This window comes from Alnus glutinosa, chromosome 12 (assembly GCF_958979055.1).
Source record: "Alnus glutinosa chromosome 12, dhAlnGlut1.1, whole genome shotgun sequence".
Taxonomy (NCBI): Eukaryota; Viridiplantae; Streptophyta; class Magnoliopsida; order Fagales; family Betulaceae; genus Alnus; species Alnus glutinosa.
The window spans coordinates 21,564,551-21,589,462 of record NC_084897.1 but is presented as its reverse complement, the minus strand read 5'-3'; the positions used below and the strand labels follow the sequence as shown (position 1 = coordinate 21,589,462).

Sequence of the window (24,912 nt, the reverse complement as noted above, 5' to 3'; positions counted from 1 at the left end):
GATAAAACATTATTAAATTTTAATCTAATTATAATTTCAAAAACCACGTTATTTTTAGAGGGATGCAAAAATAACATTTAGAATTGGTCGCTTCACGATGGTAATATTTTATTTCTTAGCTTCCCTGTAGATGATTAAACTAGACTAGAACATATTTAAAACGACACTGAAACTAGAATCATTTCCAGCGTTTCATGGTGCCACTAAACTCCTTGTGACAAGAGGGTATCGAATGACTACTTTAAACTTTCATTCAAGATTTACGGAAAAATAAATTGCAAAAACTTGAGGTACTTTTCAGACTACATAATCACAAACTTGTCAACCTTCCCCACGAACATTAAAAAATGAAAATCAACCACAATTCTTTCCTGCTATACACATCTTGGAATAAACAGTACAATACATTACAATGCCACAAAACTGAGGAGAGAAACTCTAATGGCAGAGGACAATTCCCGAGGCAAAATAAAAAAGAGGAGAGAAAAAAAAGACTGAAAGGAAAAAAAAAGTAAGAAGCGAACTCTAAAAAGGATTCACATACTCAAAATACAAATACAAAGGGGTATATACGGGTAAGAACTCATCATTATGTCGCTTGTTCACGTACAACAAACAACGGTCATAAATTTGTTTTCTTCTATTCACTTTTCAATGCCAAGTTCTTTGGTAATGTCTCTTGTCAGGCTAAATTGCATAGTATTATGCCATGGAAATAGGGTTCGGGTTACTGGGAGCTTCCTCCGAAGATCCTGCATTGCAATCATATGTATTAGAGAGGATCCATTTACCTGCCACAAAACCTGCTAAAGATATAATATTCTACAGAAATTGAATAAGTACTATAACTTGAGTCTGGAAGTCAATAATAATACCATCTATCTTTTGTTGGTGGGCGGGGGATAACTGGACAAGGGGAAGGTTATTGGCAAAATGTGAATTAGTATGATATCTCACAAGCATTATATCTTACGTCTTTGGCTGCTTTGATGCCTCGTTTTTTACAACTTCCCAAAATTAAGAAACTGAAGCCTTATATGATTATTGAACGAGAAAAGACCCATTCAGTTTTATATACAATCAGGTTATTGGTAAGTGTTGACAAATATCTGTCCAGCCAGGCACTTGTATTCATCCAATTTGTTGGTAAAACTAAAACAAATTTAGAGATCTGTTACTAATTAACACAAGGAAAATCTTTAAGGCATCTTTTATTATCAAGCATTTTCCTTTTCTGATCAAATTTCCAAGAACCAAATAGAGGATAAAATGCACAACAAAAAGGTAGTGGGTCTAAAGGAGAGCTGTCACTGGTTGGATGATTAAAGTGGTTAGTTATTATGGAGTTGATTAACATTTAAGCAATGCCATCTCACATGAAATGATTTGATACCTATATGGTGGACAAATAACGCAGGCCTATGTGCTAATATATAAGCGGTGCTAAGAAAGAATAAACTATCCTACTCTAGATTTGAGGGGAGAAAGGAGTACCTTGAAAGTGGTATCTGGCAAGTTCGAATAGGATGCCTGTCAATGTTTAACTGTCAGTAAAGACTTTTGAAAAATGAAAATCATTTAACTACAAGAAGAGGCATATTGAGTACCTCAAGAGATGCCAAGTATTCTGTCTCATGGTGGCGAATAATGCTAGCTATGGTAATTGCACAGTCATCAGGAGACTGAAACAAATATGAATATATGAATTGGATAGTAAAAAGGGGAAAAAATTAAATGACCAGAAAAGGCATGGCTAAAAAAAATGAACAGTACTGGAATGCTTGAGAGAAAAAAAAATAATAATAAATAAAAAGAAAAGAAAAAAAGAAGAAGAAGAAAAAAAAAAGAAAGGGAAATAATTACTTTTCCAACAAAATTATGCGGGCAAGCCAATGGGAAGTGGAAAATAACTTAAAAAGAAGTCACAGGAAACTTGTCAAACAAGATTTGTAGTCTTTTGGCCATCATGGTTTTAAAGATTACCCAGGGCATAGAACCAGACTACATAACTCACACGGCCAAGTTAATTTTTTTTTTTTTGATAAGTAACTCACACAGCCAAGTTATAAACAAATTATACAGCAAAATTACCATGTTCTAAACATCAACATCCCAAAGTATACTATGTGTCTTCAGATTATGGAGGAATGGAACTTATGAATCATGCCTAAGCAAGCTTTTGCAAACGGTAACAATAAATAACAATAATGATAGAAAAAATCAATTGTTGATAAACATGTAATTTTGAAATAACCTGAAATACTGTCGAATCTCTGCATTCATGTTTTGCATCCAACTGCACGTTTCCCTCTTCAAAATAATGGGCACCAACCTGAAAGCAGAAAAAAATACAAGGACACTTTAACTTATTGTAGGTTATATCTCAAAAAAAATTAATGCAGTCTGGATTGCCTAGAAACACAAATGAGAGTAAAAATTAGTCATACACGGCTGATAAGGACTACCTGCAATTTGCCTCTTAGTTCCATTAATTGTTCATCATCCTTGAACTCAATGTTCCAAACTGAACGCCAACTTCCATTGCTACACAATGTGCCATAAAATATGAAAAACTGAAAAATCTTATCATGTAGAAGTTTCTTATTTCTAAAAGACTAGGTACATAGCAGGGTACAAACAGACAGACAACCATGAGTTGGTACAATCTGATTATGTCCTATCTGAACCATGATGCCAAATAAAGAGTAGTATAAATTGTCATTTGACTAATTTCACGCACCAGAAATTCTGTGGACTAAGTCTAGCAGCGGAGATCACCACAACAAGCTCAAAATCAAAACCTGGTCCCTCCACATCTTTTCCATTTGTACAGTAAACTGAGCAGACACCTTTTGGATAAGCTTCACCAACATACTTCAGTATTTCGGCATCCAGAGCAGATCTGTAAAGATAAAGAAAATGGCATCATTAGCAACAGAGTCTCTTTCATGTCTCTGTGTGTGTTCCGTGCTCTGTGCTGCCATAAGCTACAGTTTTTGTTTTTCTTGAATAATCATATGAAAGAGCATATATCATTGTAAATCTGAAGATGTAAGTCGGGGGGGTTGCGGTGAAAGGAGCTAATTTGGAGCACAAGACAGGTAAAAACACTATTGGCAATATAAGTATATAATAGATGTCTAACATGGGTTAGAGCAGCAAAGCCCCTGATTTTGTCAAATCTTTTGAAATTCAAAAGCCAGATACTTATTTCAGTTTAAAGGGCAATCTGACAGATCATAGATTCAAATAGAAAACCAAATTCTACCCATGAGAATTACGAAGCATACCGAAATTCCTCTATATATAAGGATGGAAGCTCCTCATCCAGAGCAGGTCTCACCTTTGTACAAACCTGAACCAGTTCACCATGTTATTTAAGATTATAAATGGCACAAGAAAACTTGACAGAAGGGAAGGAAGATAGGGCGAGAGAGGGGGGGGGGGGGAAGGGGAGAAAAAAACACACATTTATATGACATGATTGAACAAAGTACACACCAACTAATCACAAACACGAGAATATGACATAATAAACATAGTTTTTTTTTTAAAGTACTTCATTTGGAGACACAGATAATTGAAGATTTGTCCATAATCTGTAGCTATTTCATAATGCAATCCCTAGAAAAAGATTTACATTAAATTATTTGCTACCCTCGTAATCTTAGGTGAAACATTAATTGTAAGAACTAAGAAATCCATGGATGTTTCATACATCTAATTCTCATATTTGAAAAAAAAAAAGAAAAAAGAAACTTGAACATTTCTTCTTAGAAATCCTACCATCTCTCAAAAGCAAAATAATACAAGAAAAAAGACATAAATTACTTGTTTAATGTGGTCAACTATAGCAACTTGGGCAGTCCTTGGATCAAGAAACTCATTCTCTTTGAGCTCGCCAAATGATGTAACCAGCACCTGCATCCAAAGCAGTGAGTTAAATATAATAAAATCAGGTTTGAAAATCGAAAAACTCAGAAACAGCAAACTTTAGAGCATGATTTGATACAATCAAGTGGCATATGAATCTTCAAGTAGTTAATCTCATTCGTTATTTATTATAAACACATTTTTTTTTAAAAAAAAAATGCGATGCCAAAACCTAAATCCTAATTTTCCAATTGGGGTAATAACATCAAGTTGTACCTGGTAAAATCTATATGATCACAAGCATTTCTATATCAACTGAAAAGAAGTAACTGATACCCATCAAAGCCCACAGACAAATCTTGACACTATCTTATTCAATCTTTAATAAATTCATTGAGTATAAATGATCAAAAAGAAACCCTAAGACTGAAGAAAAAGGCAAGTTTTCATAAGGATTCAGAGACTTACATCGCCGATTCTGCCGGGCATGTCGAGGCAAATCATGTGGGATTTGTTGTACAATGGAAATGACTCCGAAGCCGCTTCATTGTACAATTCGTCGCCGTTCAGTATCGCTTTCACATCTGCCAAAGGAAAAAAACCATTCAGAATGTGATCAAATTAATCGATCACAAAAGAAAAGAAAAAAAAAGCAGAGAAAGCGAAAAAGAGCAAATTCGAATCTGAAATTGTAGAAGAGCCAGTGTATAATTCAGAAGAAGAAGGCTAATGCGAATTCAATTTTTTTTTTTGAAAAAAAAAAAAAAGAGAGAACAGAATTTAGAGAGAGAGAGAGAGAGAGAGAGGAGCATTACCTTTGGCAACGTATTGGATTTCACCGGCAGGAGAGTTGAGAAGGAACCATTTCGCTATCTCTTTCTTCTGCTTCCCACTCAGCTCTGTTTCTTCAACGTCCGCCATTTCTCTCTCCCTCTCTATGGGATTTGATTTTTTGGGAGGAAATTGCAGATGGGGGAGATTTTTTCAAAGGAAATCACAGTTTCGAGTAAGTGTGTTGTGGGGGAAGAGGACCATGAGTTGATCTGGACCGTCCAGTTTTGTTGGGTCTACATACACTGACGGATGAGATCGGTGGAGGCCCTCAAGTGTGTAGCAGTGGGTTACCATGCCACGCTCCCACGTGGTGGTAGATCTGTAAAGGTGTTTTTGATTTGCGTGAGCCGAAATTGCTTATTTGCTTTGATGAGATGACACATTCATCATGATTTAAACTATTGCGATCCAAGATTGTCCGAAATTCCAAACAACTAGGTAGCAAAATCCTTTAAATCACACCGTTATCTATCTTGAATAAAATGGGCAGAATTTTGCTGCCACATCAATAAACAAATTGAAAAGACAAGAAAACCCATTTAATTTTTTCAACGGTTCAAATTTAAATTTATTCTCTTTATCATGAAAATTTTAAAATACAAAGAAACAGTATACAAGGCAATTGGCAATGCATCAAATTTTTCTTGCCAAACCAAAAGCTTGAATCAACTAGTATTTACACTGAATTCGGAAATTCAACAGCCTTGACGGCATTATTTGTTAGCAGTAGTTCCACTGCCGGAATACATTATCTTCCAAAAATTGTTTCCATGCCTTCAAAGGGCCAACCTCTCTGCAACTTGCGGAGAATTCCTTTGGTCTTAGATTCATAAAGAAGCCTCTGGCAGCAAAACCCATTAGCTCAGTCGGATCCATATAACCACGAATCCTTGACATAATCCCATCTCCATAGGACAAACCCACTTTGAGATAGGTATAATTTAGCTTTGGTTGTATCTGTGTTTCTTGCCCCAGTGAAGAAGCAGGCTCCTCAGAATACGTACCATCTAGCCTTGGTGGGATCTCTGATTCTTGCCTCAGTGAAGAATCATCTTCAGTAGATAAATAGCTTCCCATCCCAAAGGATTCCCAGTCAAGCTGGTGCAAGATCCCAGCTGTTTGGTCTAAGCTTCGTACAGGATGATTTTGTAATTGCATTGCTTGTTCAATTGCTAACCGGTCAACTTGAATCTTCAATTGCTGTAATCGATGACCAATTCTTGAAGCTACACCATCGTATAATTTTCCTCTTGATTCGTGCTGCGCTTGTTCCACGTTGAGCAAATCATCAAAATGGATAGGGTCCCCAATAAGTATAGTTACCTACATATTTCGAGTATATGAAATGATAAGGCTAGATAGGAATTCAGCAAAAAAAAATTTAATAACACTGGAGTCATCAGTATAACGAACAGAATAACTGGAGATTGAGGGGGAATAAGATGGTCTCAAACTACTTACTACTCTAAGTGGTCCGTTTTGTTAAGTTCAGGTGCTAGAAAATTCCATCAATAACAACATGACTGGTTAGATAACTTACCGTCTTTCCAATCCTTGGGATTTTGGCTCCAACAGGCATGATCTCCTGCATCCCAGTATGTGCAAATGGAATAACCATCGGAATATTGTCTGCATCCATGACCAACCTGTTAATGCAAGTGTGTACAACAGTAAATACTCCTTCAAAGAGAAAAAAACTTTCTAACTGGCAAGAGCTGCAAGAAAAACCTCCCTTCTCTATCTCACTCTCTGAAAAAAATAAAAATAAAAATCTGTCAGACCCCTACCTTCCAACACCTCTCTTGGAAGACCCAATGGTTTTTCCACCATCCCGAGAGCGACTACCTTCAGGGAAGATATGAACCCACCCACCACGATTCAATTTAGCAATAGCCATATCCATGCCCTGGAGCAGTTAAGAAGCAAGATGAGAGAACATGTGGATAGTTGGCAAGTAGTTTAACATCACAAGGAAAAACCAAAATAATAAGTATAAAAACATTAAATTGGCATAAAACATATAGTGATCTAGAATCTTACAGACTATATAAATATACACGCACACACATGCGCACATATATATACATACAGACTGCTATGTAGCTGCCTACAAATTCCATCCTGCATTGGAGTCATTCAAGTAGAAATGGTTTCAAATATAATTCCACATTTCAATTCAGAAACAAGTAAAACATCTGTGGCATACAAGTTAATGGTTCCAAGAGTGTCAAGAAGTAGCTAAGCTCAGACACCATATTCAAAAACAGAAAAATAAATAATGAGAACGTGTAATTTACACAGTTACATGTACACATACGAACACATGTAGCGGGAAATAGTTTAAGTCCTTATGGCTATTAACCTATAACCTCACAGTCCATCAGATCAATGCAAGGGGAGGAAAGAAATAAAAAACAAAACATTCTAAACAGAACAGCCTTGACAATATCCCTTGCTTCAAATACAATCGTACAAGTCATCCACAAAGTTTTTCTAACAACACTCAACAAGTGAGCAATATCTTGACAAAATAACTACATGCTTAAGGGTATACCTTCTGATAAATACCATCACCACGAGCAACTGGCAATACTTTGACAGATCGAAAGAATGCAGAAAACACAGGATTGGTAAAACAACGATCAGATGCACAAAGCGTCCATCTCAAGTTCTGAGCATCCAAAAGAACATGTGGTGGAAGCAGTGCAGCAATAACAAATGGATCATCCACAGAAGCAACATGATTGCTGACCTGAAAAATATAAAATTCCCTTACCATCATACACTATAAACAAGGATAAAAATTGAGATGAAAATTGGAAGTTGACACTTCAAAAAAAATTGCAAAAAGTGGCCAAGTTAAACTTCACAAACAAAATTCTAACTTAAACCATAAAATTAGATGAATGGTTTATACCGTAATAAGAGGCTTCTCCTTGGGTCTACGCAGCAATGCGTCATGCAATTTTTCTAAACCATAAACCTGCAACAATAGATAACAACTCAAATCAATGCTCGCAAAAGTGGGTAAAGGGGCAACATGAAACATAGAATGCCACAAATTCACACACCTGAACACGATTTAAGCCGTTCATAAACACATGACAAACATTTCCAAGAACAGGAACAGCCACGGCTTGAAGCATGCGAACAATGGCAGACTCTTCTTCAGCATTGAAGTCTTTACTCACTGTGGCCAAAAGAATTTCACAAGTAAGAATCTAGACATGCTTATTTTGAATTTTTTTTTAATAAAAAATAATTCATTTCATTGAAAAGCGTAGAGGGGAGCAACCCTAGTACACATGATATATACAAAGAATAGGCCCTTGTATAAAGAATACCAATTCTGGTACCCTCATGTGGATAAAATCTATAATATTTTCTTCTCTATAGAGTGCTTGATTGCAAACCTCACGAACTTTCATCAGCACATGTAACTTTAGTTCAAACAGTTTTCTCTGAATCACATAAGTGAAATGTGCTTTGTATGAAAATTATAGTGACATGGCACATGGTTGTTTTTCTTGCCCAACTGCCCCTAATTTAGGTAGAGCTCACAAGAAGTGAAAGTAGGGTGCCCTCATCTGCTCATCATGGCACTGAAACCCAAAAAAAAAACCCTGCTCCTTTAGGATAATGTTACAACGGTTATCAACCCAAAAAGCCACATTGCCAAATAGGGACTTGCGAACCAGAAAAGAAACGAAAAGGATCCTAAAAAGTTATAAGAACTTAACCAAATGCAAACCAATTGGAAAAATTCAGATCCCTCAAGCTGAAAACTTTGATATAAAACTTAGGTATCTAGCAAAAACCCAGAACAGCAAAACTGAAAATGGTTGTGTTTAAAGCTTGTCTAAAGCCCCTGGCTACCAAGTTTCACACTAGACACATTACCAAAGTACCATTTTATCAGTTTACAACAAATTACCAACAAAAGGATCAAATCACTTTCACCCATCATCTAAACTAATTCAATTCAACCCAAAAACCAAAAATAGCCAAGAAGAAAGCGAATTCAGCGCCTCCAAAAACAAGATCAAGTACTTTCACAATGCCCACCAATGATCAAACCACAAACGGAAAAAGCAGCATCCATATAACACTCAGATCATATCTCTCTGTCTTTGAACATAAACACATAAATCCATAGATACAAATATACAGCTGCCAATAAGTCACAGCAAAATGAAAGAAGCCAACTTGTAACTTTCAAAAACAAGAAACAAAAATAGAAACCAAACCTCCTTTGCGATAGAAAGCGGAAGTAGAAGGCAAGGAATCCCTGCGGAAATCGCGAAAGCGGCGGAGCAAGCGATCGACGGTGGAGAAGTAACCGTCGTCGGCGAAAAGCATCGGTTGCTTCCTGCGGCGCCGGTCCACCACCACTCGGAACCGGTCCCTGAGGCGGAGCGATAGCGCTTTGGCCTTGCTCTTCCACAGATCCCCTCGCTCTATCCTCTGCACCGCCATTCCAAATGCTCAACTACAAAGTCCCGCGCAGAGCGAGAGAGAGCGTATTCAGAGGGAACACAGAAAGTTCTAGAGAAATAGAAAGTTTAAGGAGAAACGGAAGAGTAAATCAGAGATGCTAGTCTCAGAGAGAGTTAGGCGACGCGCGAGCGTAGAGAAAAGAGAGAAGAAGAGAAAGAAGAGGACGAAGGGTTTTAACTTTGCGGTGCGGGAGGGTCTACGGTGTGCGCTTCTGTTGCGTCACTGCCGTCGTCGATTTTTGGATAAGGGAGGAAACAATCTGAAGCTCGGGATATTATAAAATGTGGGGTCCAAGCAATTAGGGTATGCCTAGCAGAGGGGTGGATATGTAGGGTCCACAATCGAAATGACACGTGGCACAAGTTGGACCATCTTGCACCGAAAGTTAGGACGATTTTTGGGCTTCAGCCTGGCCTTCACTTTGGGCCGTCAACGGGCTGCACATGTCATGATGCTGACAAGTGACAACTCTCTTAAATTTTTAATTTTTTTCAATTTAAAAATTAATTATAATTGTCACGTCCTCATTATATAATAATTTTAAAATAAAAATATTATATATACATTACCCCAGTGTTTAATAATCACCTTAGTAGGTAAAGCTTCGGAAAGGGCTGATTCCAGCTAGAACAATATATATATATACATATTTTTTTTCTTCTGAATTGGGTTTGAAAAATCACACTTAATTTTTAAAAATAAATGTGAAAATTACATACTCTAAAGACAAATATCAATTTGATAAACTGAGTTAATTTCTTCCGATCTATCTTAGAGGAAAACTTTGTGGTTCCACTGTTAAGAATCAAGCTCAAGCGGAATGATTTTGATTGCCGTTAAATACAACGCGGTGGAAAAGATTTAATACAACCATATTTTGAACCAAGGTATGCTCTGTTTGCATGCCAAGCCATCTCCATGTTGAGAGAGACTATAGATCTTATGGCTTGAAATCATTTCAGCCAACATAATTGGGACTTATTTATGGCTCATCTGCTGCATGGGGCTCATCCAATGATGTGATAATCTACCACTGTCAGAAAGAACATTGATAACATATTTTCAGAAGAGAACGAGCAACCACGTAGTTTATAGAACAGAAACTAGATCGTGAAGCCATTTGAGTACATTGGAAATTTTGCATTATACAAAAAACAAGTGATGTATATATACCTTGAGAAAAGCATCAGCAAATAAAAATTTGATAGTCTGGCACTGCATCTCCGACATCCAAGTAGTTGACATCAACTGCAACATCCCCGAGATCATCTGGCCAGCAACATCAGTGTTGTGTTAATTTCATCCTTCCAAATGACATATAAGCAACAACAGTGATAAAATATCTAAATTTCCGAAACCCTAGCAGTGTGGAAAAGATAAGCGAGAGCCCGAACCTTCATATATGGTCCTTGCTATTCTTACATATTCAGGAATGAGATCTCGATATATTATTCGTTCTGGGTGGGCGTCCAGCACCACCAAGACTCCTGTGGAAGTATTATCAAAGCCAAATTAAAGACAAAAGTTATGATCTTTGAGTTCATTTCAAGAGAGACTTAAGATACAGAGGTATAGAAAAAATGATGCATTATAATTGGTTGTTGATGCTAAATGCATAGAACGAAACTCTAATTTCTCGTTACTTAAACACTCAAAATATTGCATACGCCTCTGCAACATAATAAATTAAGTCAGATATTCAATGATTTCAGACAAGCAAATTTATGCTATGAACATAACTACCAGGACTAGCAAAAAGCTGTCAAATATTTTATGTTCCTACAATCATCTGGCTAATGTTTTGCAAGCAAAAGTTTGGCTTGCTGGGGCTTGGCACACCTATTGGTGTCACAACAATCAAATGGAGGAATGCACAACGATGAAAGAGATCATAAAATTTCACTGTAAGCTACATAAATTGTATCTGTCAAAAACGGAAATTTTTTTTATTGGTTCAATACAGACACGCCAAACGTTTTATGCTTTGGTAAGTTGGGAAAGGTACCTGGTGCCACCCAAGCTTTAGATGAATTGCTAGGCAATGGAGCCAGCCAGAGAATATTTCGCAAATTCATTGAATCATCATATGTCACATTAGACCCTGAAAGATAATGTTAATATTAGCACAACGTCACACTGCAATGGCTGAAATATCTGAATTCAGTGTCTTTTAAAGTTTAAAATCAAAAGATTAGTCATTATTCACTTTTCGCTAGTGACATGGTCTATCATAAGATTTGATTATTTGAAGAAATGTTTAGAAAAAATACCAACTGAAGGACTCTCTACTTAGCTTCTTTTGTTTGTTTTGAAGAATAATTGTAGTTCAAATTACTCTCAGTGAAAGAGAAAAGATTAATGATTTGAACATATTAAACCAAGCCAGTATAATAATATATGGTATCTGAAAGAGAGAAATGTAATTAGATTCTATAAGATAACATAGATTAAGGTGTTTTAGTTAAATTTTACCTATTTGACAATAACCCATATTGCATGGAAACACTTCTTTATCATATGCTGGATATTCTTTGGCATGGAACCTACCAAACATAAGCTCTATTGTCATTAAGAGCATCAAGGATAGCAATCTTTGTTCTCAGACATGCTCAATCTTTATTAGCACTCAGCGCTGGAAGAGTGGCAAAACAAGAATAATAACAACTTACAATATACCGAGTCTTCCAGTATTTACAGCAAGAAAAAGGTGGCCGTGAAAGAAATCATAGCGATTCAGGGATATGTTCAACCCAATAGTGGGACCCCGGGCAACAATAAGTTCAAATAAAAATTCAAGATAAGAATTCAACTCCTGCCATTTGATAATGAAATGTTACAGTAGTTTTAGAAAAGGTTATGACAAAAGATTGAATGGGATGTATTAAGGCAGCCAAAACATTATTCAATACCAACCTCACTTATAAAGTGTCTCCCATATGGTGTTCTAGTCAGCTCACATCGGTTTTCTTTTGATCCTTCAACATCAGGAACCTATTACCTCTAAAGAAAGATGTTTTATTAATCAATCTTCTAAAGATAATTTCAGGTTTAGCAATTTCCAAGATGAACAAAAAGACTACTACTTAAAAATTTCAGTTGCAACCCCTGCATTACATTATCAATCACTCCTTTCATCAGCGCACTAATATGAGTGTGCAACATGAAAATTATGGCAACATCCCATAACATAAAATTGTACCATAATAATCGGAAGATGTGCCATCTCCTCACAGCACATTTTCACCCAAAAAAAGAAATGTTGTATCATATATAATCCATCTCATACTCACTCTGTAACCCATGAAAATGAACATGGGAGATCTCCATTCCCTAATTAAAGTCTAATTTTTTTTTATAAGTAAATTTAGATTTATTAAATTTAGACTTTAAACCCAATTAAAGTCTAATTTTAACGGTCAATAACAATCAAGATCAATCTCCCCAAATCATAGATAGCATCACAATTCACCAGGCAGGAATTCCTTCCTAAGCATTAACAAAGTCTACAAAAATCCATGCCGCATCCTCCAAATTGCACACCTCTTGAAAACAAGTTCAGAAGACACAGAATGAACCGTAAATCTCTGCAGCATCAGGGCATTTACCTCGCATATTTGTTAAAATATTTTTCAAATGCAAATAGTTGCAACACATATCATTTTCCAATACCGCATAGACACTTTAGGTGCATAACCAAAAACGCATATATATATATATATATATATATATATATATATATATATATATATATATATATATATATATATATATATATATATATATATATTCCTACAAGTTTGGACATATTTGAAACTGACCCAATTGCGACAGAGCCAAAACCTTAATAAAACAGTAACCATATTACCAAGCAGATCGCATTCAGAAGTAAATACAAGGGCATTCACGTCAATAAACAGAACAGGAAAAAAAAAATACAAAACAAAACTCACAGCGATGATGGTGGGATCTAGGGCGCGATGAATAGCCGCCGGGTCACCACCGGAATCAACGGCAAGGCGAGCCAGCTCCAGAACCGGCTCGGGGGGCCACCAAATGAGCTCATCCTCCTCTCTCCGACTCCTTGCACCAATTTGGCCCAGACCCAGTTCTCTTCTCGTCCCCAAACACTTTCTGGACTCCATTTTGGGTTTTGTGGGAGTAAAGGGAACGAGGAACTTGAGGCAGGATTTGAGGTCCTGGGCAACGAGGGGGTTGATGGTGGAGGACTGAGGCTTGGGCCCGAGGAGAGAGAGCAAGTCTGAAGGGGTGGCTTTGGGCGTGGAAGGTGAAAGTGAGGATGGTTTGTGAAAGAATGGTAGTGAGGAGGAATATGACGCTGTGAGCGAGAGGGAGAGAAGGAAGGTCAGCCTCAGTGGGAGAGAGGGTTTACCCATCTCTCTCTCTCGCTTTCTTCATCTTCTGGGTCTGGAAGATGACTATATTGACAAAAGAATTGCAGGACTGGTTGTTTTTTATTATTATTATTATTATTATTATTATTATTATTATTATTTTATGCTAGCTAGAAACAGCTTGGTGTTAATTTGAAAAGCTTAACTTGGCTTTTGTTTTATAATTATAAGAAAAAATCAATGAAAATTGTAAAAGACATTTTAAGGGTGCTAAATGGATTATTGATTTTGCTTATAAATGAAAAGTAATAAGTACTTAATATAAAATTTCTCAAGATCATCGTCTTGATAGAGATTATAGTGGGAAATTGAAGGATCCTACTTGTACGAAAGGCTTACGAATCAAATGTTGAATAAGCATCACTAGAGATCAAAACCAATACAATGGTCAAACTAATTAAGATCATTTAGATGAAAAAGGAGAACAAAGTTTTCTTGGGCGGGGCAGGGGCCAATTTCTTGATGTTGATCAGGAATTACTACCAGGTCAATACAAAGGTGATCTTCTTCTTCTCTTTTTCAATCGGATGGTTGAAAAAGATTGTGGTAGCATCAGTTTAAGAAGCACAGAAATTGTGAGATTTTGATGCAGGTTAATGAAGCAGCCCATGAGATTTTGATATTAGAATCGTCCTCTCAATAGTCAAGACGCTTGAATCGTGAGTTTTAAGAAGAGGAATAAGTTCACATAATCACATTCAAATACAGAACATCTCTTCCAACTTCAAATAATACAACGGCAGCGTGGATGCTCATGGGTGCAATCCTGCCTCGACCAAGAATTTAAGAAAATATGCCCCCCATACTAGGTGGTTCTTCTAAAAGGGAAAATGCAATTGCTTTTATGTTATAATGAGACCATGAAACATGTAAAATGAAACTCATAAAACTGGACTGTAACTTAATGTAAAAGCTTGTACAGATGATCAATGTAGAACCTAAAGCCACCCGACTATAATCAATGTACAGCTTGAATGCAACATTCGTAGTCCTTGTGCACCAGAATATTGTTCCCAAGGATGATCAAGCTGCCAGACAGCAGATGAGTGGGAAATCAATTCCAGCTAAACGGTCCAATGTAACTTGCTTATAGCAAGTAGCTGCATATTTCCTGCAAAATCAGTGATGTTGGAGATCGATCAGTTCCAATTATTACTGCTCCATTCTTTTTCTTTATGTTTTTATACTATCAAACATCATCCTCATTTATGAAGTATGTAGAAGCAGCCAAATAGGCTGTGGAATAGCCCCACCTTTCATGAAATCACAAAATGATCCCATATAGTTGATTGAATGGCCTCATTTGGATGATAGTCAGGTTTCAAATCTTATTGAGACAGATCCATCAGGGACAATAAATATTGTACTACCTAGATTTGATCCTTTTGAATATGAAGCAAATTTTTTTGCCAAAAGAAGCTGGAAACTTTCTTCTAAGAATATGAAAATCCTCTCATAAATAAAACCTCAAATGAAATGTCCTTGTGGTGCCAAAATGATTTTCAATCATCATCCAAAGCAAGTAGCAATATGTTTCCTGCACCATTATGACTATTACGCCACAGATGATTTTTTTTTTTTAAGATGAATACGCCACAGATGATTTTGAGATGCAATAAGAATCAAGGGTAACTTTACTCACAGTCGTATGTTAGGTATCTGCTAAAGAGAAGCTAAAATTCATCTACGACTTTGATGCCAGCACCCTTGTCCCATTCCTCCGGAGGGGTAACATCAGACATTATCTTTTCCTGACCACGCCAAAGAATCTGGACCCAGTACCAACATTAGCTCAGTAGGCCCAAACAGAACAATACACAAAAGACAACTTACAGAAACATTATATGTATAAAATTACCTTGTCTATAACCCCAAATTCCTTGGCTCTCGTCGAATCCATATAAAATGGTCTTTTCATCACATTAGCTACGGTCTCTACTGACTAAAAAAAGATAGAATTTATTTGATGAGTTCTTTGTGCTTGGCTCATTTTGTGGTTAACGTTTGAAGAAAGATACAAATGCGTCATACTCACATTTCCAGTGTGCTTGGCCAGGAGTTTGACAAGTACGTCCCTGTTTGTTATTACCTGCAAAAGCAATTAAGACTCTATGAGAACCTCTGAATATGTAAACAATACAATCATTTCAAAAGGTTGTGAATTGGGGTGGGGGGAAGCTCACGAACTAGGATTCTGTGTTAACAGTTAATTTTTCTCATGGCTAAAACAATTGTAGCTGTAAAGAAATAGCTAAAAGAAAGAAAATAGGACAGGCTCAACTCCGAACTGCAATCAAATGATCACAGTTTTAATGAAGCAGCCTTCCTCTTTTGACTCCTCCGACCCAAGTGTAGAGGACCCATCAAATTATAAGATGCATATCCAGGTACTACTTTGGACTGTATTTGGATTATAACAAGGAAAGAGGAACTAACTGGCTCATTCATCTTCAAAACTTTGTTTCCCAATTACATTGAAATGCTAGAAAGCACAGAAAGTAGTTTGTAACTACCTCTTTTGCACGGATTAGCACATCACTAGCAGGCATCAACCCAGATGAAGGGACACGAGGTTGTTGGATCATGGCTGAAAAAGAATTCAAGCAAACACTTTATACAACATTGAACACAAGAAAGGATGGAAGTATTAAAGGACCAGATCACAAATTAAAAAAGCCAACTACATCATACCCTTGGCATGCGGCATCATAAACCGTTTACCCTTACTTCCTGCAGAAAGTAGTAGACAAGCCTGACCAATAGCAGCCCCAACAGCAACTGTATGTATCTGTGTAAGCAACAATGGTGATACAACAAGAAAAAAGTTAAGAACAAAGGAAGTATTAAAAATCACATTTCATATTCCAAAACTGAAGAAACTATTTTTGCTTCAATTAACTAAGTAGATTATATAACCATTTGGGAGATCCATCAAGTAATTCATATCCATCTGCTTTGTGCTAAAACAAAGCTCCTTGGCATGCTGCAAGGGAAAGGGGGGACTCTAGGAGGGTGACATATATGGATATTAACGCATTTAGGCTACTTTATCATATTAATGACACCCAATGTAAAGAACCACCCCAGCCCAAGACTATTGTCACCATTCCATTCCTGCTAAATCACTACAGCCTCCACAAAAATTGAATTGCCACCATTACCAGAAATCAACACAGGACCAACACTTGCATTCCTGGCAGAATGCCACCATCCCCACAGCCACGCCCCGCCTTTACTACAATTTTTTTTATAAGTAAATGAAATTTTATAAAAGCGTAAGGCGCCCCTCTAAGTACACTGGAAGTATATACAAGGAAACACCTAAGAAGGCAAAGAAAAATGAACTAGAAAATCAGAAAAGCTAATAGACACGGGAGACAAAAAAGCCTCCGTCCAAAGATACAACGTATGAAAAAACGAAGCAACAATATTCTCCATGGAATTCTCCAAGTCTTCAAAACACCTAATATTTCTCTCCTTCCAAACACACCAAAGAATGCAAATAGGCACCATCTTCCAAACTGCAACACTCCTTGACCTACCCGCCTTCCACCAACATGCAAATAAATCAACAACTCTCCTAGGCATAACCCAAGACATACCAAACCGAGAAAAGACATGATTCCACAAAGTAGAACCACATCACAATGAAGAAGAAGATGGTCTACAGCTTCCCCGTCTCTTTTGCACAAGTAGCATCTATCCACAATGATGATCTTTCGCTTCCTGAGATTATCCGCTGTAAGAATCTTTCCAAGGGCTGCCGACCACGATAAGAACACCGCCATCGAAGGAGCCTGAGTCCTCCACACACTCTTCCAAGGGAAATGACTACCCTCACAGCCGGCTAAGGAGCTGAAATAGGACTTAACCTTGAACACCCCTTTCTTGGAAGGGACCCACCTAAGCCTGTCAGCACGATCTCTACTCACCATGGCTAAATGCAACACATGAAAGAAAGATGCAAAGACACCCACTTCCCAGTCATGCGCCTCTCTAACAAAGCTCACATTCCACTGGATAGAGCCGCCCAAAACCTCCATATTATCCGCAACGGAAGCATCCTTCATCCGAGCAATACCAAAAAGAATAGGAAAAGCTTCCTTCAACACCCTATCCCCGCACCACAGATCATGCCAAAATTTTGTCCTAGCCCCATCCCCCCACCTCCAATCTAGAGAGACCAGAGAAAATCCCCCACCTTTTCCTGATATTCTTCCACAGCCCCACCCCATGAGCACCTACCAGCTCGCGAGAACACCACCCACCCCACAAACTAGGCATCCACCGCAACTCTCCACCAAGCTTCTCTCTCTATCCCATACCGCCACAACCATTTACCTAACAAAGCAAGGTTGAACATCAACAAATTCCGAATACCCAACCCTCCATCTGAAATTGGGGAACAGACATTCGACCACCTCACCAAGTGAATTTTAGATTCTTCACCCAATCCACCCCTTTACTGCAATTTCCATTTACACATTGCCAAGTAACCTCACACCAATGCTTACACTACCACAATCACTATCAACAACGCCATGCATAAACTGGAGATACAGGAGAATTTTGAAAAGAAGCTCACCTCATTTTTTAACTGCATCATTGCATCATAGATTGCAAAACCCTCTGTCTCCATCCCAACCTGAATGATAAGGAATTTAATTCCATGAAATTAAGGGATGGAAAAACATAATAAATAGAGAGAGAAAGAGGATGCATTAGAAAATAGTTTACAACAATAATATACAAAAACAGCATAAAGTTATTTAAGCAATGTGAACATATAACCAGAATTCCGATTTCAAGTGGATTCCAAATCAGTACAAAAAAAAGGGGAAAATATTGTATCATCTACAACATAAACTGTAGCTTTATATATCAATTATAATTTTTTATTTGGTAATCCACAATTATTACTTTTTATTAATAATAAAAAAATATGGATTGGTACCCATCTAAAAGTGAAGAAACCCATATTGCAAGCAAGATTGCCTCAAAATGACCAAATTTAATACATATTAGACAATATTAATCAAACTATTCCCCACCCGAAAGCTACCCAGTATGATAGACACAATGCCTAATCCATTGCAAAAGGAAATTAAACACAACATTTCATATGTGTCATATAATGTAAATCAACATGAAGCTTACTGTTTCACCATCATCACGAGTTGTTCCTGTAGAATTTATATAAAGATATATTGGTTCTTTGGGATCCATCCATTGCAGGTACATCAATTCAGCAACAATGAGCTCTGTCACAGCTGGCACCAACTGAGAGATGCAAATAGTTAAATTGTTGCACAAATTGGAAGAATAAAAATGTGAAATACTAAGAGCATATGAAGGCTAGGAATGCAGGTATATTGATGCTGTGATTGCTGAAACATTTTCAGAAACAATTATCACTTCAAAAGAGTATATACATTGCTTTTAATTGCACATACATATTACACGAAACGATGCTGCAATGATCAAATGGAATTGAAAGGGAACAGAATTCACTGCACAAACAACATGTTTGTGAAGCAAACAAAAGAATATAGATGATAGTTGTCAAGAACTATTTCCATATTGAATCTAACAGGTGTTGGGGGAAGAAACATTTGCAATCTTTTCCATCTCCATCCTGCAGTCATACATGTCTAAGTACAGGACACCCAGTGTTGATGAATAACAATGACAACCGAGAGCCTCTAAAGGAATGCGATTCACATAATAATTCTCGAAAGCTAACTCCGAAGAATCCTCAGCTGACACTGAAGAAATTGACTGTCATGATATTCAACCTATAAGCATGAAACCAATACACCTGAAATACTTATGCCCAACATTTTTGCTTGCTGAAAGTGTTTGAATGGCTTGATCAATAAAAGGTTAAGACTGTTTTTTCCGTTTCATAAAATGCAAGCATCGGTAGTTTCTCTCACCCTTGTAAAGTTACAGCTTACAAGAGTCACAAGCTTACTGCCTCCCCTTAAAATTATGAATCCTTTCATGTAGGTACCGAGAAATCTAATGCATTTGTTTGTGTTCTTAGTATATTTACTCGCATAAATTTTCATCTGTGAAAAGTAGGGATCTGTAGTTCCTTTTGGAATCCCGAGGGACGTGTTATTTTTACACCCAATAACATATTTGATAGAAGAATTTCTAAACTTGTTCAACCCCAACGATTTGTTTCTCCAATAAATGAACTGAACTGCTATTTGAAGATGGTGAGGAGAAACAATTCAATAAATGTTGGATTCAAGCACTTACAGGCATGCCAATGTAAACAATCCTGCCATGGAGAAGCAGCGAAGGCAAGTCCGGTGGAGGCCTTCTTGGCCTATGCTCATTGTACGAAACTGATCTTTCCACCTAATTTGACCATAAGATGTTATCATTTTCGGAAAATAAGCAAGAATATAAAAGAAACCAGAAGAATCATTCAAAAGCAAATTAGAACACACAAAAATTAAAACTTGACTTGATAAACACTTAACATGAAAATTAAATGAGAGCAAAGTAACATATTGGCAGACAATGTTTAGAGCAATTTTCCTTAAAATGCTTTCTTTGTTTTGCCAACAACTTTCTAGGCAAAGTTTTCCCAAAAGAAAATCATAAGAACCTCACACACACTCAAAATTTAGGTTTGAGTGAAATTTTCTTTCTCAATTTAATTCCATCTATACACACACACACTGATACAACACTCGAGGATTTATTTCTCCTAGTACAACTTTTTTAATTAAAAACTTCCAATTCAAGCAAACTAGAAAAATCCATCTAGGAACTATTTTCCACCAAAACGAATAGTCACCAATATTCAATCCAGCAAACCCAATAAAATTCACTCAACATATCAATAATTTCAAAGCAAACATAACCAATCTAAACCAAAACACACACACCCACATAGATACACAAAGACATAAATATGTACATACACTACATATAGTAGAGAGAGAGAGAGAGAGAGAGAGCTGACTTGGGCAGGTGTAGCCATGAGCTGGGGAGAATCAAACAAGTCCAAGTAAGGAGGAGTGTCAGAATTGACAGGCCGGTTAAGAAACGTTTCGGGGGAGGTGGCAGCCACCGAAGCGAGTTTCGAAAGAAACGGGTCTTTAGGGTTTATCGGGGGAATGGGAAGTTTGCCTTTGTTGTGGGCATTTATTGCACAAAAGGTCCTCAAATATCTTCTTCTAGGGGACTGTGAGGAGGTTGAAGCTGATGGGAGTGAAGAGGCCATGGGAAAGCGGAGAGCGGAGGCCATGGATTCTGGGGTTTGGGTTCGTGTTTCTGTTAATGTGTTTTCTGTCGTGAAAATCTCTGAAAATCCCAGAAATGGAGTGGTGGTGATTCTGGATTCTGGTGAAGATTGGGGGTGGTGGGTCGGGTCATAGATGTCCAATTTAATTGGGCCAATCTAGCATTTTGGGTTGGATATATGGGTCATAACTAGAATGGCAGAAAGGTATTCATTACATAAAAACGAAAGTACACATGGGTCCAAGGGTATCGATGGCAAAACAAGTTTTTGGCCCATTTTCATTAGTCTTTAGGTTTTTGGCCCACCCATTTTATTTATGCTTCTTTTTATGTATTCCTCTGTTTTTCTTGTATTGCTTTATAAAAAACAGTAAAACAACAAAATCCAACCAGTATAAAGCAAAGTAAAAAACAATAAAACAGAAAATGGTTCACGAATGTACAAACCAATATTATAAAGTGATATATATTTTCAAAGTAGTTGAGTTTTCCTGCATTTAACTTTTTCTAACTTTTTTTTTTCAGACTAATCATTAGAAAAAAGAAAAAAATTTGCAAATTCCATCTTGTGGTTTATGGAGGGATGTAAACGAGCCGAGCTCGGAGAATAATACGTGTCCAAATTTGGCTCATTTAAATTTATCACGAGCTCAAGTCAAGTTCAAACTTATTTATCACGAACTCAAGCTAAGTCATGAACTCGTTATAAAAAAAAAAAAATACTGATCTTTGCTTTGCATTTTAAAGATGTGACACCCATGACATAGGAATAATGAAGTGGTTTCTATGATTCATTGATGTCTAATGATTATTTTTTTGCTTTAGATGTGCTTCTATGCACACGTTTTATGGTATAGGATGTGAAACATATACATATATTTATAGTTAAGGCTATACATACGTAGTAAAAGAAAATACCAAGGAAGAAGAAAATGGAATTTTTCATATATAAAATTGACTTGAATTATATAGCAACAAAAATCATGATAACTACATCATGATATTCCCATATTTCCCATCTACTTGCTACATGGCATATTGCCATGCGTGCTAGCTTCAATTCTTCTCGGTCTAAACATTTCTCAGAAAATTTCATCACAAATAATCAAATGCGAGCAATCGGGATGAATAGAAAAATCAAGAGTTTCACAGTAATAAAATCAGTGCTTTAGATTTCGATCTGTGTGACAAAAAAACCAATAATATTTGCTGTTAGAATTATCTTCGTCCTTATAACATAATTTGAAGGGATGTTCACGGAAAGCGCGATAACTCAGGGTAACTAGAAGTGTAGCACATCTAACATCCAAAGTGAATTCACAATCAGCACACTTGAATACTCTCCGTTCATGATCACAACAACTGCACTTCTCATTATAGGGTGCTCTTAACAGAATAAGCTGGTGCTCGTGACCTTCACGGGAAACGATGTCTGGGATCAAACTACATTGAACATCTGCATTAAACTCGCATTGCTCACAATGGTAGGTGAAGCCATCACATTCACGACCACAAACATTATTATTATTTGAAGGGAAATAATAAGGAGTTGAGGCGTGAGGGGGGCAAGTTTGTGAGGATCACTAATGTGATATTTATATAATATATAATCATGGGAAAGGAGGAAGAGTAAGAGTTTATTGCAGACTTTAGAGTGTGAAACGTTGCATTGGAAAGGAAGAAAAGTTAAGTATATATCTTGCATTGCATTGCATCCGTGATTCTGATAATTATTGAATTTTGTTTCAATTGTGATTTTAAAATTGAATCAGTTTTAAGTGACACAATGAGAACATGTAGTATTACTCGTCCTAAACACCAAAAAAAAAAAAAAAAAAAAAAAAAAACTAATTTCAATACTATGTGAATCCAAATTAGTAACTATATGAAGCCATTAATTAGATTACGGATTATTGATAAAATTTGATCCTTTCTTAAGAAAATATACAGTGTACAATTAATGATACAATTCTATAAGCATTTCAACAAAAATTATCCAACATAAATTTGACATATTACAAAATGAATTATGATATAATTATGAGCTCAGCATTTCTGTTCAACTGCAATATGCCAAGAGTTTTTACAATCCTTTTTTGTCTCATCAGCTCTCTAGCCAGTCTTACTTCTTGCCATTCACCGGCCCAAGCATTTATATTGCCTTGTTTGGTAAGGGAAGAGGAATTGGTAGTGGGAGTTGGAGTTGGAGTTGGAAGTTGGAAGTGATAAATGTGATATAAAGTAAAAAAAATTTATATAGAAAAGTAAAAAAGTTTTGTTTTGTAGTGAATTTTTTTATTTAAATAATAATAAAAAATTATTGATATAATATAAAGTTATAATATTTTGAAATTGATTGTGTTTTGGGATAAGTGAAGAGGGAAAGTGTAAATTTTAATTCCCTTGCCAAACAAGCCCATATGTTGGAAAGAAGAACACAAAATCCTCTACTCTCATGTTCCAACTCCAACATTCAGCTTCTCACTTGTTTTACTAGATTTCACATTTTCATGAACGTCACAACCATTTATATTAAAAGAGCAACTTGTTTGAATGGTTTTAAAATTTACTATTAGATTTGAAATGGATTATTATTAAATTTTAATTGAATGACGATTTTAAAAGTCACATTAACCTTGAAAGAATAAAATATGGTTCCTAACATTAGGAGTGAGCAAATACCCGCAGAACCCGCACCGCCCCGCCCCCCCCGTGAAGCCTAAAACCCGCACTCATGGTGCGGGTTTAGGGGCGATTTTTGGGCCCCCGAAGCGGGGCGGGACGGGTTGCGGGGGGACCCTTAAATTTCGCGGGTCCCCGCCCCGCCCCGCACCGCATATTTTGAAAAAAAAAAAAAAAAGAAAAAAAAGAAAAAAAAAGAAGAAGGCAGAAAAGGGCAAAAGGCCAATTTCTTCTCTAACCTAACCCTAACATTTCTCTTCTCTACAAAAAGATTCAAAAGAATGCCCTCCCTGTCTCCCTGAGTCCCTAAGCGCGGCGCGCGCCCCACGCACGACAGCAGTCACCGGTCACTCGCCTCACGGCCCTCGGCCCCTCACCAGTCACCGGCCCTCACGGCTCACAAGTCATGCCCTCTGTAACTCGCTAGTCGTCACCTCGCCGGACGCATGGTCACACGAACACACATCACAGACTCACACACCGGCAGGCCGCAGAAGAGGAAGGGGAAGGCCGGAAATCCGTCGACTTCTAGCGATTTTTGGCGGGAAATCCGGCGACTTCCAGTGGCGATTTTCCGGCGACCCGAGTATGTTTTTTTGGCGATTTCAGTAGGTCTTACATGGTGGATTTCTCTGTGTTTCAACAGAAAATCCCTAGGTAATTTCTTGTGATTTGGCTTAATTAATTTGGATTATTGTTGATTTATTTGATGTAGTGATTATGGTTGGGTTGTTGATGATTATTGGCTGATTTGGGTGAAGTTTCGGTGATGGGTATTTTGTTGTTGTTGATTCACGGCTGAACCGTATTTGGTGCCTCCCCTGTTTCAGCCCGCCGGTGTATGTGTGTGTGTTGAGTGTTGTGGTGTAATTTCCTGTAAATTGATTTTAGCCTTATTATACTAATTGTGGAATTGTTACTGGGTTTTAGCCGGTTATGAGAATTGGTGATTAAGTTCTGAAAATTTGGTTCTATGTTTTTTTTTCCCAATTTTTTTTTATGAATCATAACCCGTGGGGATCCCCGCATACCCGCAGGGATCCCCGCCCCATCCCCCCCCCGCCCCATGCGGGTGCATAGGGTAATCTGCGGGGTGCGGGGGAAGAAAAACCCCATCCCCGCCCCCCCCGCCCCATGCTCAGCCCTACCTAACATTACTCTAATATGATGCATATGACAGTGGATCGTAGGGTTCTAGCTGCACACTTGGCACAATGCATCGGAACGATCAGATCATGACCGTTAACTTTTAGATGATGACCACTTTAACTTATTTTCATTTTTTCTGCATAGAAACTAACTGCTTTAATTATTCGGGGCTATGTATAATGTCAATTGCAGTTTTTATGGT

The 24,912-nt window shown here is 37.2% G+C and overlaps 4 protein-coding genes across 4 annotated transcripts; all 4 read right to left on the bottom strand.

The window, feature by feature from the left end:
- Window positions 1–348: 348 nt before the first annotated feature.
- LOC133851645 (F-actin-capping protein subunit alpha) lies at window positions 349–5,039 on the bottom strand. Its single transcript, XM_062288159.1, has 10 exons — window positions 4,689–5,039; window positions 4,342–4,457; window positions 3,832–3,921; window positions 3,291–3,355; window positions 2,741–2,902; window positions 2,466–2,544; window positions 2,255–2,332; window positions 1,608–1,682; window positions 1,495–1,530; window positions 349–752 (listed from the first exon to the last, which is right to left on the bottom strand). The coding sequence occupies exons 1-10, from the start codon at window positions 4,792–4,794 to the stop codon at window positions 645–647; spliced, it is 915 nt and encodes a 304-aa protein (XP_062144143.1). The 5' UTR covers window positions 4,795–5,039; the 3' UTR covers window positions 349–644.
- A 206-nt stretch (window positions 5,040–5,245) lies between these two features.
- On the bottom strand, window positions 5,246–9,603 carry LOC133852316 (uncharacterized). The gene is made up of 7 exons (XM_062289054.1): window positions 8,955–9,603; window positions 7,779–7,897; window positions 7,625–7,690; window positions 7,262–7,459; window positions 6,495–6,613; window positions 6,248–6,353; window positions 5,246–6,030 (listed from the first exon to the last, which is right to left on the bottom strand). Exons 1-7 carry the CDS (start codon window positions 9,181–9,183, stop codon window positions 5,428–5,430), a joined length of 1,440 nt encoding a protein of 479 aa, XP_062145038.1. The 5' UTR covers window positions 9,184–9,603; the 3' UTR covers window positions 5,246–5,427.
- Window positions 9,604–9,925: 322 nt separating this feature from the next.
- On the bottom strand, window positions 9,926–13,656 carry LOC133851589 (uncharacterized). The gene is made up of 8 exons (XM_062288068.1): window positions 13,155–13,656; window positions 12,118–12,195; window positions 11,874–12,016; window positions 11,677–11,747; window positions 11,210–11,305; window positions 10,599–10,691; window positions 10,378–10,473; window positions 9,926–10,237 (listed from the first exon to the last, which is right to left on the bottom strand). The coding sequence occupies exons 1-7, from the start codon at window positions 13,596–13,598 to the stop codon at window positions 10,391–10,393; spliced, it is 1,008 nt and encodes a 335-aa protein (XP_062144052.1). The 5' UTR covers window positions 13,599–13,656; the 3' UTR covers window positions 9,926–10,237; window positions 10,378–10,390.
- A 620-nt stretch (window positions 13,657–14,276) lies between these two features.
- Window positions 14,277–20,985, bottom strand: LOC133852158 (ATP-dependent Clp protease proteolytic subunit-related protein 3, chloroplastic). The gene is made up of 10 exons (XM_062288845.1): window positions 20,599–20,985; window positions 19,884–19,985; window positions 18,774–18,896; window positions 18,202–18,261; window positions 16,308–16,404; window positions 16,130–16,203; window positions 15,652–15,705; window positions 15,475–15,558; window positions 15,259–15,385; window positions 14,277–14,727 (listed from the first exon to the last, which is right to left on the bottom strand). The coding sequence occupies exons 1-9, from the start codon at window positions 20,881–20,883 to the stop codon at window positions 15,290–15,292; spliced, it is 975 nt and encodes a 324-aa protein (XP_062144829.1). The 5' UTR covers window positions 20,884–20,985; the 3' UTR covers window positions 14,277–14,727; window positions 15,259–15,289.
- Between the last annotated feature and the right edge of the window lie 3,927 nt (window positions 20,986–24,912).